Here is a 14,812-nt window from a genome sequence, read left to right as displayed (position 1 = left end):
CAATTTTTCATGTGAAGTATTTATTTACTTTCCAACTGCCCGCCCGGTTGGCCGTGCGGTCTAACGCACGGCTTTCCGGGCACCAAGGAGCGCCTGGTCCCCGGCACGAATCCGCCCGGCGGATTTGTGTCGAGATCCGGTGAACCGGCCAGTCGGTAGATGGTTTTTAGGCGGTTTACCATCTCCCTCGGCGAATGCGGGCTGCTTCCCCTTATTCCACCTCAGTTACACTATGTCGGCGATTGCTGCCAAACAAGTTCTCCACGTACGCGTACACCACCATTACTCTACCACGCAAACATAGGGGTTACACTCGTCTGGTGTGAGACGTTCCCTGGGGAGTCCACCGAGGGCCGAACCGCGCAATAACCCTGGATTCGGTCTGGGACGGTGGAGGGGTAAAGTCGACTGCGGTAGTCGTCGTGGGGTTGTGGACCACTGCGGCTGCGGCGGGGACGGAGCCTCTCCGACGTTTCTAGGTCCCCGGTTAACATACAATACAATGCAACACTTTCCAACTAATTATATGCGATTTTACACTCAAATTTACTACTATATTTTCTGATATAGTCGAGAAGCTACAAAAGTTCAAGGAAAATTTTAAATGCCCTAATGCAGACTTTCCTCTCGATGTTGCTATGTCACAAATCAGGTACGCCAAAATCGGTGAGTAATTCTTACACCATTAAACTTCGTACACAGTAATAGCTCATACAACACATTGTTGTTGTTGTGGTCTTCAGTCCTGAAACTGGTTTGATGCAGCTCTCCATGCTACTCTATCCTGTGCAAGCTCCTTGATCTCCCAGTACCAACCGTAACCTACATCCTTCTGAATCTGCTTAGTGTATTCATCTCTTGGTCTCCCTCTACGGATTTTACCCTCCACGCTGCCCTCAAATACTAAATTGGTGATCCCTTGATGCCTCAGAACATGTCCTACCAACCGATCCCTTCTTCTAATCAAGTTGTGCCACAAATTTGTCTTCTCCCCAATTCTATCAATACCTCGTCAATAGTTATGTGATCTACCCATCTAATCTTCAGCATTCTTCTATAGCACCACATTTCGAAAGCTTCTATTCTCTTCTTGCCCAAACTATTTATCGACCACGTTTCACTTCCATGCATGGCTACACTCCATACAAATACTTTCAGAAACTACTTCCTGACACTTAAATATATACTCGAAGTTAACAAATTTCTCTTCTTCAGAAACGCTTTCCTTCCCATTGCCAGTCTACATTTTATATCCTCTCTACTTCGACCATCATCAGTTATTTTGCTCCCCAAATAGCAAAACTCCTTTACTGCTTTAAGTGTCTCATTTCCTAATCTAATTTCCTCAGCAACGCCCGACTTAATTCGACTACATTCCATTATCCTCGTTTTGCTTTTGTTGATGTTCATCTTATACCCTCATTTCAAAACACTGTCCATTCCGTTCAACTGCTCTTCCAAGTCCTTTGCTGCCTCTGACAGAATTACAATGTCATCGGCGAACCTCAAAGTTTTTATTTCTTCTCCGTGGATTTTAATACCTACTCCGAATTTTTCTTTTGTTTCCTTTACTGCTTGCTCAATATACAGATTGAATAACATTGGGGATAGGCTACAACCCTGTCTCACTCCCTTCCCAACCGCTGCTTCCCTTTCATGTCCCTCGACTCTTATAATTGCCTTCTGGTTTCTGTACAAATTGTAAATAGCCTTTCGCTCCCTGTATTTTACCCCCGCCACCTTCAGAATTTGAAAGAGAGCATTCTAGTCAACATTGTCAAAAGGTTTCTCTAAGTCTACAAATGCTAGAAACGTAGGTTTGCCTTTCCTTATTCTATCTTCTTAAGGTGAGTCGTAGGGTCAGTATTGCCTCACATGTTCTAATATTTCTACGGAATCCAAACTGATCTTCCCCGAGGTCGGCTTCTACCAGTTTTCCCATTCGTCTGTAAAGAATTCGCGTTAGTATTTTGCAGCTGTGACTTATTAAACTTATTAAACAACACATTAAGACATATAATTCTTATTGGTTACGGATAGAAAAGAAAACGAATGAAATCACACAGTAGAAATGAGGTTTCAGTCAGCTGGGACTGCATAGTGTATCTGCCAAAGAGTGGCAGATTCCCTACAGACGTGCGTGCATGCATGTCTAAAGGAAATAAAAAATGAATTGAAAAAACAAACCACACCGCGAAGGAATTATCGGAACTGGACGGAAATCGGTAGACGTGATGTACATGTACAGACAAACAAATGATTATAATTTTAGAAAAAGTTGGATGATTTATTCAAGACAAAGAACTTCAAAAACTGAGCAGGTCAATAACACGTTGGTCCACCTTGGCCCCTGTGCAAGCAGTTTTTCGGCTTGACATTGATTGACAGAGTTGTTGAATGTCCTCCTGAAGGATATCGTACCAAATTTTGTCCAATTGACCCATTAGATCGCCAAAATCCCGATATGTTTGGACGGCCCGCCAATAATGCTCTAAACACTCTCAATTAGGGAGAGATCCGGAAACCTTGATGACCAAGGTAAGGTTTGGCAAGCATGAAGACAAGCAGTAGAAACTCTCGCGGTGTGCGAACGGGCATTACCTTGCTGAGACGTAAGTCCAGGATGGCTTGCAAAGAAGGGCATCAAAACGGGCATAAAACATCGTGGACTTACCGCTGTGCTGTAAGGGTGCCGTAGATGACAACCAAAGGGGTTGTTGAGCCGTAAGGCGAGCGACATGTTGGTATCCTACCGCTGTCCAGGTCGTCTCCAACACGTCATCTTCACTGGTAATCGAGGCTCAGTTCGAAGCGGGACGCATCACTGAAGACAATTCTATTCCAGTCAATGAAATGCCAGGCCGAAGGTGTGTCTGGGGACGCCCTGGACAGCGGTGGGGTAACAACGCGACTATCGCCCTACATACGGCCCGACTATGCGTGATGGTCTGGGGTGGCGTTTCTTTTCATAGCAGGACGCCTTTGGTTGTCACCCGCGGCACCCTCACAGCACAACGGCACGTCGACGATATTATATGCCCCGTTTTGTTGCCCTTCGTGGGAGACCATGCTGGTCTTAGATTTCAGCAAAATAATTACCACCCACATATGTAGAGAGTTTCTACTACTTGTCTTCGTGCTTGCCAAACGCTACCTTGACCAGCGAGATCGCCGGATCTCTCTCGCGTAGAGAACGTCTGGAATATGAGTGGGGCCCTCTGAGTATCTCAGAATTTTGACGATCTAACGAGCCAATTGGACAGAATTTGGCACGATATTCTTCGGGAGGACGTCTAACAATTCTGTCAATCAATGACAAGCCGAATAACTGATTGCGTTAGGGTCGGAGATGGACCAACGCGTTACTGACCCGCTTAGTTTGTGGAGCACTTTCTCTTGAATAAATCATCCATTTTTCCTGAAATTGTAATCATCTTTATTTTCAGAATGAGATTTTCACTCTGCAGCGGAGTGTGCGCTGATATGAAACTTCCTGGCAGATGCGGAACCGAGACTCGAACTCGGCACCTTTGCCTTCCGCGGGCAAGTGCTCTACCATCTGAACTACCCAAGCACGACTCACGACCCGTCGTCGCAGCTTCAATTCTGCCAGTACCTCGTCTCCTACCTTCCAAACTTCACAGAGGCTCTTCAGCGAACCATGCAGAACTAGCACTCCTCGAAGAAAGGATATTGCGGAGACATGGCTTAGCCACAGCCTGGGGGACGTTTCCAAAATGAAATTTTCACTCTGCAGCGGAGTGTGCGCTGATGTGAAACTTCCTGGAAGATTAAAACAGTTTTAGTCTGCCATGAAGTTTCATCTTTTTTTATTTTTTGTCTGTACATTTTCATCATATCTGCCGATTTCCGTCCCATTCGTATAATTCTTTCATGGTGCAACATTTTATCTGTTTTAGAGTATATTTCTCATCGTTTGCGGGACATGAATTCTGTGAACACAAGACTTGTGACAACGTGACATATGGAAGTTTGAATGGGTGTGAAGGCGTCATCGGATAGCCGAAGTGGTTCATCTACATCTACATTCTACATTTACACTCCGCAAGCCACCCAACGGTGTGTGGCGGAGGACACTTTACGTGCCACTGTCATAACCTCCCTTTCCTGTTCCAGTCGCGTATGGCTCGCGGGAAGAACGACTGCCGGAAAGCCTCCGTGCGCACTCGAATCTCTCTAATCTTACATTCGTGATCTCCTAGGCAGGTATAAATAGGGGGAAGCAATATATTCGATACCTCATCCAGAAACACACCCTCTTGAAACCTGGACAGCAAGCTACACCGCGATGCAGAGCGCCTCCCTTGCAGAGTCTGCCACTTTAGTTTGCTAAACATCTCCGTAACGCTATTACGCTTACCAAATAACCCTGTGCCGAAACGCGCCGCTTTTCTTTGGATCTTCTCTATCTCCTCTGTCAACCTGACCTGGTACGGATCCCACACTGATGAGCAATACTCAAGTATAGGTCGAACGAGTGTTTTGTAAGCCACCTCCTTTGCTGATGGACTACATTTTCTAAGGACTCTCCCAATGAATCTCAACCTGGCACCCGCCTTACCAACAATTAATTTTATATGATCATTCCACTTCAAATCGTTCCGTACGCATTCTCCCAGATATTTTACAGAAGTAACAGCTACCAGTGTTTGTTCCGCTACCATATAATCATACAGTAAAAGATCCTTCTTTCTATGTATTCGCAATACATTACATTTGTCTATGTTAAGGGTCAGTCGCCACTCCCTGCACCAAGTGCCTAACCGCTGCAGATCTTCCTGCATTTCACTGCAATTTTCTAATGGTGCAACTTTTCTGTATACTACAGCATCATCTGCGAAAAGCCGCATGGAACTTCCGACACTATCTACTAGGCCATTTATATATATTGTGTAAAGCAATGGTCCCGTAACACTCCCCTGTGGCACGCCAGAGGTTCTACATCTACATCTACATTTATATTCCGCAAGCCACCCAACGGTGTGTGGCGGAGGGCACTTTACGTGCCACTGTCATTACCTCCCTTTCCTGTTCCAGTCGCGTATGGTTCGCGGGTAGAACGACTGTCTGAAAGCCTCCGTGCGCGCTCTAATCTCTCTAATTTTACATTCGTGATCTCCTCGGGAGGTATAAGTAGGGGGAAGCAATATATTCGATACCTCATCCAGAAACGCACCCTCTCGAAACCTGGCGAGCAAGCTACACCGCGATGCAGAGGGCCTCTCTTGCAGAGTCTGCCACTTGAGTTTATTAAACATCTCCGTAACGCTATCACGGTTACCAAATAACCCTGTGACGAAACGCGCCGCTCTTCTTTGGATCTTCTCTATCTCCTCCGTCAAACCGATCTGGTACGGATCCCACACTGATGAGCAATACTTTAACGTCTGTAGACGTCTCTCCATTGAGAACAACATGCTGTGTTCTGTTTGCTAAGAACTCTTCAATCCAGCCACACAGCTGGTCTGATATTCCGTAGGCTCTTACTTTGTTTATCCCGCGACACTGCGGATCTGTATCGAACGCCTTCCGGAAGTCAAGGAAAATGGCATCTACCTGGGAGCCTGTATCTAATATTTTCTGGGTCTCATAAACAAATAAAGCGAGTTGGGTCTCACACGATCGCTGTTTCCGGAATCCATGTTGATTCCTACAGAGTAGATTCTGCGTTTCCAGAAATGACATGATACGCGAGCAAAAAACATGCTCTAAAATTCTACAGCAGATCGATGTCAGAGATATAGGCCTATAGTTTTGCGCATCTGCTCGACGACCCTTCTTGAAAACTGGAACTACCTGTGCTCTTTTCCAATCATTTGGAACCTTCCGTTCCTCTAGAGACTTTCGGTACACGGCTGTTTTAGAAGGGGGGCAAGTTCTTTCGCGTACTCTGTGTAGAATCGAATTGGTATCACGTCAGGTCCAGTGGACTTTCCTCTGTTGAGTGATTTCAGTTGCTTTTCTATTCCTTGGACACTTATTTCGATGTCAGCCATTTTTTCGTTCGTGCGAGGATTTAGAGAAGGAACTGCAGTGCGGTCTTCCTCTGTGAAACAGGTTTGGAAAAAGGTGTTTAGTATTTCAGCTTTACGCGTGTCATCCTCTGTTTCAATGCCATTTTCATCTCAGAGTGTCTGGATATGCTGTTTCGATCCACTTACTGATTTAACGTAAGACCAGAACTTCCTAGGGTTTTCTGTCAAGTCGGTACATAGAATTTTACTTTCGAATTCAGTGAACGCTTCACGCATAGCCCTCCTTACGCTAACTTTGACATCGTTTAGCTTCTGTTTGTCTGAGAGGTTTTGGCTGCGTTTAAATTTGCAGTGAAGCTCTCTTTGCTTTTGCAGTAGTTTCCTAACTTTGTTGTTGAACCACGGTGGGTTTTTCCCGTCCCTCACAGTTTTAATCAGCACGTACCTGTCTAAAACGCATTTTACGATTGCCTTGAACTTTTTTCATAAACACTCAACATTGTCAGTGTCGGAACAGAAATTTTCGTTTTGATCTGTTAGGTAGTCTGAAATCTGCCTCCTATTACTCTTGCTAAACAGATAAACCTTCCTCCCTTTTTTTTATATTCCTACTTACTTCCACTGGCGATAAGCGGGAGATTCGGTTTCGAGTCCCGGTCCGGCACAAATGTTCATGTGTCGCATGCAGCCGACGTCAGTGCATAGTCACAATATGTGAATCTGTTTCGCAGTGGCAAGTAATTCCTCAAAATAACATTCGGAGGCGCGTTTCTTCCACACTGCAATGAATACAATCGTGTATTCTTGCGCATGGGTGTGAAACTCCATATTGATGTTTATAATGAGTATCAGTTCCGAAAGCAATTAAAGTTCAGTCATTTAATACACGTCATGTGGTGAACATCTCCACAGGTAAAGGTAAGGTAGTCTGCAGCGTACAATCCGTGATATGGGTTTGGCCGGATTGCGGGAAGAGCGCAGCCTTCATTCGCCGCGGAAGTACAAGGCGGAGGGTGTCTAGCTCAAAAAAAAAAAAAAAAAAAAAAAAATCCCCACGCTCATCCGAGCCTGAACGTAGGACGGTCAGGGACAGAGTCCAGCGTGCTATCCGCTAGACGACCACAGCCACAAAGTATCTCCACGAAGTGTGATAAATATCAAGCTGGTACTTCATGTTGTAATACTTTCCATTTCCGTCAGTGTAAAAGGCTTTTAACTTTGCTCTGAGAGCTACATATTCTCTTGCTGTAATGTATTGTTTTAGCCCATCTGATGATATTCGTCAGCACTTTTTAATGTTGTCTGTTGTAAAAGCCTGTAACTGGGCAGTCACCCCCTTTATACTATGATATGTCTTCCATTTCGTTCTACATGATATTTTGATGCCATTAATTGCAGACACTGATTAATTATCAGGTAGCCTGCTGCTTTTGTATTTGCGATTTTTAATGACAAAAAGTTATCAAAGAAAAAGATGACTAGAAATTTATTACATGTTTCGTTCAGCTTGTGTGTATTGTAAACTTCGTACCTATCTCAACCCTTTGAGACAGGAATTAAATGTTGGCATTGCCACTGAACCCACACCTTTAAATATTTTGTTTGCAACATTGGTACATTTGCAAGACTCCCTTAGAATCATTAACATTCTTTACCTCCTAGAATGAGTCAAAACGTTAATACTGAAATCCCCACATAATTAGCTTTACATTTTTATTTATTGACTTATCATAGTGTCATAGCTCAAGGGAAAATCTCGAAGTTTGAACTGAAAGAGTTGTTAAGGACTATAATTAAGTTTTTTCTTTGATAATTCCTAAATCAAGTGGGGAAATCCCAAATATTATAAAGTCAGACTTACAACTTATAGTTTTGTGTACACAGTCCGATTGCCTGTAGCTTCTACATTGTAGGTCATTACTTTCGTCTCATGGATAATGTCAAAGTCTGTGTACAATGGATGTTTCAGAGCTTACTGGAGTGGAATAACTTACTGGCATTGCGACTCGTCTTGCGTCAGCCATCTCCAGTATGGAGGACCTTCCATGTTGAAGAGTTGAATGTTTTCCGGGATCCTCCCCGGCGTGGACCTCGGCCTATTCAGAAGACTTCCACTGGAAGCTCTGCATACATCAAGGTACACAAACTCATCGTTGAATGAATATAGATGTAATCCCTGTTACTGACTAGTAGGACACTTATTTTCAACGCTAGGAGCTAATGTTTAATGCTAAGTCTATCGAGTAACTAACGACTTTTGTTGTTAGCGTTCATCTTCCCTCAACAGGAAGGTTATTAGGGATAGAGGAACAATCTAGTTTCAATTAGAATGGCTAGAGAATCAACTGCGACTATGTAGAGGGAACATCCAACTCTTTTTCAGAATGAAAATTTCACTCTATAGTGAGGCGGTTCTGAAGTTAGTATTTCTGATACCGGCAGAATGAAACTATTTACTGGAGTGTAGCTTGAAACCAGATTTCTGCTGTTCGCCCAACAAAAAGTAACAGTCTGGACTAGAATCATGTTCTGGAGGCAGTTTCACTCTGTTGGGAGGTTCATTCCGATAATTACCTGAAATGCTTTAAGACACAAGTCTCATTTCTACTGAAATAAAAATCTGATTTCTGGATATGCACTGTCAGTAGCCAAGTAGAAAGAACAACAGCCATCGTGTCTGACATTTGAGTTCAAGGGAATAGTGGTGAAAAAGTCATTGAGTAAAACAGAAGTAATATCTAGCGTTCCCAAAGGGCGTGCTATAGGGCCTCTGCTGTTCCTGATCCACATAAATGATTTAGGTGGCAATCTGAGCAGTCCTCTCAGATTGTTTGCAGATGATGCTGTCATTTACCACCTTGTAAAGTCATCAGGTGATCAAAACGAACTGCAATATGATTTGGACTAGATATCTGTATGGTGCAAAAACTGACAGTTGAAGCTAAATTATGAAGGGCATCCACATACACAATAAATCACACAAATGTAATGGCTGTAAACTTAGCTCAGTATTTAAAGATAATAGTTACGATAACTGGAACGATCACATAGATAATTTTGTGGAGAAAGCGAACCAAAGACTGTGATATATTGGCAAAATACTTTGAAAATGTAACAGTTCCATTAAAGAAACTGCTTATAATACGCTTGTCCCCTTTCATCTGGAGTACTGCTGTGCGGTGAGGTACCAGCATCAGATAGCATTGACGGAGGAGATAGAAAAGTTCAAAGAAGGGCAGCTCGGTTTGTACTATCGTGGAATAGGGGAGAGAGTGCCACGGATATGATACACGAATTGGGGTAAGCAGTCGTCAAAATAAAGGCGTTTTTAGCTGCGGCAGGACCTTCTCACGAAATTTCATGCACCAGCTTTCTCTTCAATGCGTGAAAATATTTTGTTCGCACTCACCTATATAGGGAGAAATGATTATTATAATAAAATAAGAGAAATAAGAGCTCGCACAGAAAGATTTAATTGTTCGTATTTCTCGAGCACTGTTCGTGAGTGGAACTGTAGAGAAATAACTTGAAGGTGGTTCGATGAATCCTCTGTCAGGCACTTGATTTTGAATTGCAGAGTAATCATGTAAATGTAGATCTTGCCTTATAATTACAACATTTCGAAGGACACTTGCAGGATCTCTTACAAAATTTGATCTACACATGTGCAAGCGCTGAGAGATCTCAAGGGCAAAGGTAGGTGAGAAAATAGTCAGATTAACAACAACTTTAATATTAATGAGAAAATTAAATTCAGCCTTTCGTTCCTCTAGTTTTGTCACTGCTGTTTTTGCCTGTCACCTGTTTCGAATTGCGTGTTGCCTCACTTTCACATACTGTACCGGTAGGTAGTAATATAGTTGAGTCTAGTGACTGGGGTCACTTCCAAATAGCATTATTTTTTGTTGAAAGCATACATTTGCTTAACCTCTTATCCAAATTTGAACAATCGTTTACCTACCGATCTTCTGATGTACAACGATCTTTTATATTTTCTGTGTTTAACAAATTCTTTCTTTTCATGGTGATCTATTTTATTTGTTAGGAGATCATTTGCCGTTGTTTGACAATCGTTTTCCTTGTTTTCAAAAAGGATTCAAATGGCTCTAAGCACTATGAGACTTAACATCTGAGGTCATCAATCCCCTAGACGTAGAACTACTTAAACTTAATTAACCTAAGGACATCACACACATCCATGCCCGAGACAGGATTCGAACCTGCCACCGTAGCAGCAGCGCGCTTCCGTACTGTCCGGACTGAAGCGCCTAGAACCGCTCGGCCACAACGGCCGGCATCCTTATTTTGCGATTGCTTTTCCTTATTTAGTTGCTGTTTGTCTTTATTCAGCGATACTTTTTCTTTATTCACTAATTGTCATCCACCTTTTTGTAGTCTTGCTTTCTTTGTTCAATGATCTAAAATTGTTTGTTATCCAGGGGCAGAGTCAGGATTCGATTCTGGATCGAGAGGTTTGTTACCATTGCGGTCACCCTCACCTCTAATGTGCCACCGGCACCTATGATTTTAATAATAATAATAATAACAATAAATTGGTTAACATCAGTACTCCATACATCAGTTTGGCATAAAATTCAAGAAATTGTAATCCAGAGAAATATAATATCTGAAAAATATTCATCCGAAAATTCCTCAACAACATGTGTCATGCAATTAATTTAAGAACTGTAATAGCAGACTCAAGTTTAAGAGACTTGTCCAGAAGAACCCATGTAGAAAGAAGTGGGATACTGAAGTGCTGAGTAATGAGTAGCTTTTCAAGTTCTCTCAGGCTTTAGATAACGTGATAGTGAATACCACAACAGGTAGTTCAGCTGATAAGGAATGGACATCTCTGAAAAGGGCAATCACCGAAGTTGGACAGACGTATGTATGTACAAGGAACGTACCTACAAAAAAATGTTGCGGAACGGAAAACATACTTACTTCAATTGAGTGGTGAAAGAAGGCAGTAGAAAAATGCCCAGCAGAAGGCAGGAATACAGCAGCATAATTGAAGGGCTTATTTCAGTTGTGGTACAAGTCCATTACCTCCACTTTTCTGCCTATAATGATTCTGAAATTAATGATCCAAACAAACAGAATGAAAGGTTCATCTCTAGCAAGAAGCCATATGCTTGAATATTTCTGGTACCTCAACTGCATATTTTTCAGCGCTCATTTAACTTTAGGACTCTGTATCTCACAATGAACAAAAATGGACTTGTATCACTATTGAAATAAGCCCTTCAGTTGAGATCTCGGCTGTAAACAACGGTAAGGGACAGTATATGAGAAACAGTTACTGCATGTAAAGCTTGGTACATGTTGTGCTTTTTTTTATATTAACTGATATTTCCGCGATAAACCGATAAATGGTAGCAGTCTCTCGCTAGTGGCAGCTGTGGATGTATGTCTGAAACAATGATGAGTGCCAAAACATAGCTGCCAGCAGTAGTAACGTGTGTTGTGTTTGTGCCAGGATAATGCATTTCAGGGACGATTCGTACAAATCCGAGGATTATGTGCATAACTACGACTCAGATCAAGATTTTAAATGTGTTCCTGAACGCAATTGGCCTCAAAAGCTGTTGCTAATCACGAAAATGTGAATAATTACTCTCTAAGAAAAAAAATAAAAAAAACGAATAAGACGAAAATCGGAATCGACAGAGGTGATTTACATGCAAAGACAAACAAATGATAGCCGGCCGGGGTGGCCGAGCGGCTCTAGGCGCTACAGTCTGGAACCGCACGACCGCTACGGTTGCAGGTTCGAATCCTGCCTTGGGCATGGATGTGTGTGGTGTCCTTAGGTTAGTTAGGTTTAAGTGGTTCTAAGTTCTAGGTAACTGATGACCTCAGATGTTAAGTCCCATAGTGCTCAGAGCCATTTGAACCAAACAAATGATAACAACTTCAGAAAAACTGAATGATTTATTCAAGAGAAATAGATTCACAAATTGAGCAAGACAATAACGCGTTGGTTCTCTTCTGGCCCTTATGCAAGCAGTTATTCTACTTGGCATGGATTGACCGAGTTGTTGTATGTCCTCCTGAAGGATATCGTGCAAAATTCTGTCCAACTGGCGCTTTAGATCGGCAAAATCCCGAGCTGATTGGAGGGTACTGCCCATAATGCTCCAAACGTTCTCAGCTGGGGAGAGATCCTACATCCTTGTTGACCAAGGTAGGGTTTGGTAAGCACGAAGACAAGCAGTAGAAACCCACGCTGAGTGTAGACGGGCATTATCTATCTAAAATGTGAAGCCAGAATGGTTTGCCACGAAGGGCAACAAAACTGGACATAGCATATCGTCAAAGTACCGCTGTGTTATAAGGATAACACGTATGACAACCAAAGGGGTCCTGCTATGGAAAGAAACGGCACCCCGGAGCATCACTGCTGGCTGTCGGGACATGTGGCAGGCGATAGACACTCTGGTATCCCAGCACTGTTTAGGGCCTCTCCAGACACGTTTTCAACACAGAATTTCAGTAACTGGAGTAGAATTGTCTTCAGTGATGAATCCTGCTCCAAAATGAGCTCCAAAGAGCAATCAAGAAGACGTGTCTGAAGATGCCCTGGACAGCGGTGGGTTACTAAACCTGACTGTCGCTCACCATGTGGCCCGACAAGCAGGAGTGATGGTCAGGAATTCTGGGTAATGACAGCGACAACCGACTGTTTTTCACAACCGATTGCTCAGTCAATTGTTTTCTCGTTCAGTCCGTTCTTTGAGTGATTTTATTTACATACTTTTTCAGCCTTTTCTGTTATCCATGAAACGTGACTAGGCTTGACAACCTTTTTTTAGAGACAAATAAAGTATCTTATTTCAATGAGATGTGATTAAAAGGTACATTTCTGAAAATAAAGTACATTCAAAATGTACGTATTTACTTATTGAAATACGAATTTTCGTGCTTAAGGTATTAAATATCAATTTTAGGTTGGTTTTAAAAGCTTGATATGTAGTGCTACCTATTTTCCTGTTTTCTTGTTCCAGTCGTTAAGCCGGCTGCAGTGGCCGAGCGGTTCTAGGGGCTACAGTCTGGAACCGCGCGACCGCTACGGTCGCAGGTTCGAATCCTGCCTCGGGCATGGATGTGTGTGATGTCCTTAGGTTAGTTAGGTTTAAGGAGTTCTCAGTTCTAGGGGACTGATGACCTCAGCAGTTAAGTCCCATAGTTCACAGAGCCATTTGAACCATTTTGCCATGTTGCAAAAACTGTTTTGTGGGTTGTTGAGAACTGTCTTGGCTATGTTCTGGTTATGCATTCAAAAAGCACTAGCCGCATAGTGCTCAGAGCCAGTCGTTTATGTTTCTCACTTAAGAACGATTGCTACTAAGCTTCCTGTCAGCTCGATTGTCTCTAGTTTTTACATTCGCGGTCCTCTCGCGAGACATGGCTATGAGGAAGAAATATACTGATTGACTCATTTGAAGAGAAACTGAAATAAACCTGAAGTTTACCACATGTCCAGCTGTAATCTCATCAAAATGTTTGAAATCAACTGAAAAATTTCACACATGCAAGACTGAAAAGCACAAAATAATTAATTAAATGGAAAACATTTTCTGTATAACATGGTTTTAAAACGGACCAATGAATATTAAGTAATCTCTCCTAGCCCCATACAGATTCTTAACGCCATACAAATAATCCTGAAAATTTTTGGTTGTGAATTTTTAATAGCTATGACTATGTGTAAAACCGAAAACGCAGGCGTACGTAGGTAGCTGGTGACGTCATTTTCTGTATAAAATAGCCGGCCAGTGTGGCCGAGCGGTTATAGGCGCTTTAGTCTGGAACCGCGTGACTGCTACGGTCGCAGGGTCGAATCCAGCGTCGGGCATGGATGTGCGTGACGTCCTTAGGTTGGTTAGGTTTAAGTAGTTCTAAGTTCTAGGGGACTGATGACCTAAGATGTTAAGTCCCATAGTGCTCAGAGCCATTTGAACCATTTTTTGTATAAAATATTTACCTTCGTCACAAATAAAAGGCTGAATATTAGAATGATTTTGCATTTGTGGACATCATCACACATTGCCTATGAAACGGAATGAAAACTGTAGCTAAAACGATGAAAGGTCCCTTTCTTCTTGATATATCCTTAAGGGAACCATTGCGCTTACCTTTGGATCCCCATCCAAAGCTGCAATACGTCCGGATTTCCCCGTATTGATCCTAGTTTCAAGGACTTACAGAGGCGTGCGGGAGGGATTTTTATACAACTGTCCGGGGTAAACCTGACCTTTTTTCGTGAATTCAGTAGATTGGAAAAAGATTGTAATAAATCTTAGTTGAAATTAATTAAAAACAGGACCTAACTATAATTAGTTTCTTCGTTTTAGTCTATTAAAAACGCAGCTGCAAGTACGCTTAGCCGCTCTCCTATGCGCATATAGTATGTTCCAGAATTGTCTTTATAACTTTAATCACGTATATTTTAAAAATGGGAATAGGAAGAAAAGCCTGGTTTGCAACATAATGTTCACACTCACCTAAAGCAGTTTTTTTCCCATGTTAGTTATTGACTGACTACCTTTGAGCAGTTTTCACAATGTGTGGAATGGTTTGTACAGACGAGATCTGACACCCCGGTCCTGCGGGACCCCATTACATTTCCTTCTTCGAGCGGGACTTGCACGAACTGTGAGCTCGCACCAGAGCAGCATTAGCATACTTTAATGAGAATGTCATAGACTGGACATGTAATTGGAATATCACCTAGATAGCCTGCGTGCTACAGACGACGCACGCATTTAAAAAAAAAATGGTTCAAATGGCTCTGAGCACTATGGGACTCA

The 14,812-nt window shown here is 42.5% G+C and overlaps 1 protein-coding gene across 1 annotated transcript in view; it reads left to right on the top strand.

Moving 5' to 3' along the window:
• LOC124556271 (nicolin-1-like) overlaps window positions 1–14,812 on the top strand; it is a 136,856-nt gene that overhangs the window by 90,842 nt on the left and 31,202 nt on the right. The window contains exon 4 of the mRNA XM_047130256.1: window positions 7,966–8,133. Coding sequence (XP_046986212.1) covers window positions 7,966–8,133 — 168 coding nt within the window. The remainder of the gene's footprint in view (window positions 1–7,965; window positions 8,134–14,812) is intronic.

Source organism: Schistocerca americana, chromosome X (assembly GCF_021461395.2).
Source record: "Schistocerca americana isolate TAMUIC-IGC-003095 chromosome X, iqSchAmer2.1, whole genome shotgun sequence".
NCBI classification, from domain to species: Eukaryota; Metazoa; Arthropoda; class Insecta; order Orthoptera; family Acrididae; genus Schistocerca; species Schistocerca americana.
The sequence above is the reverse complement of the archived record's forward strand: the minus strand, read 5'-3'. Positions and strand labels throughout refer to the sequence as shown.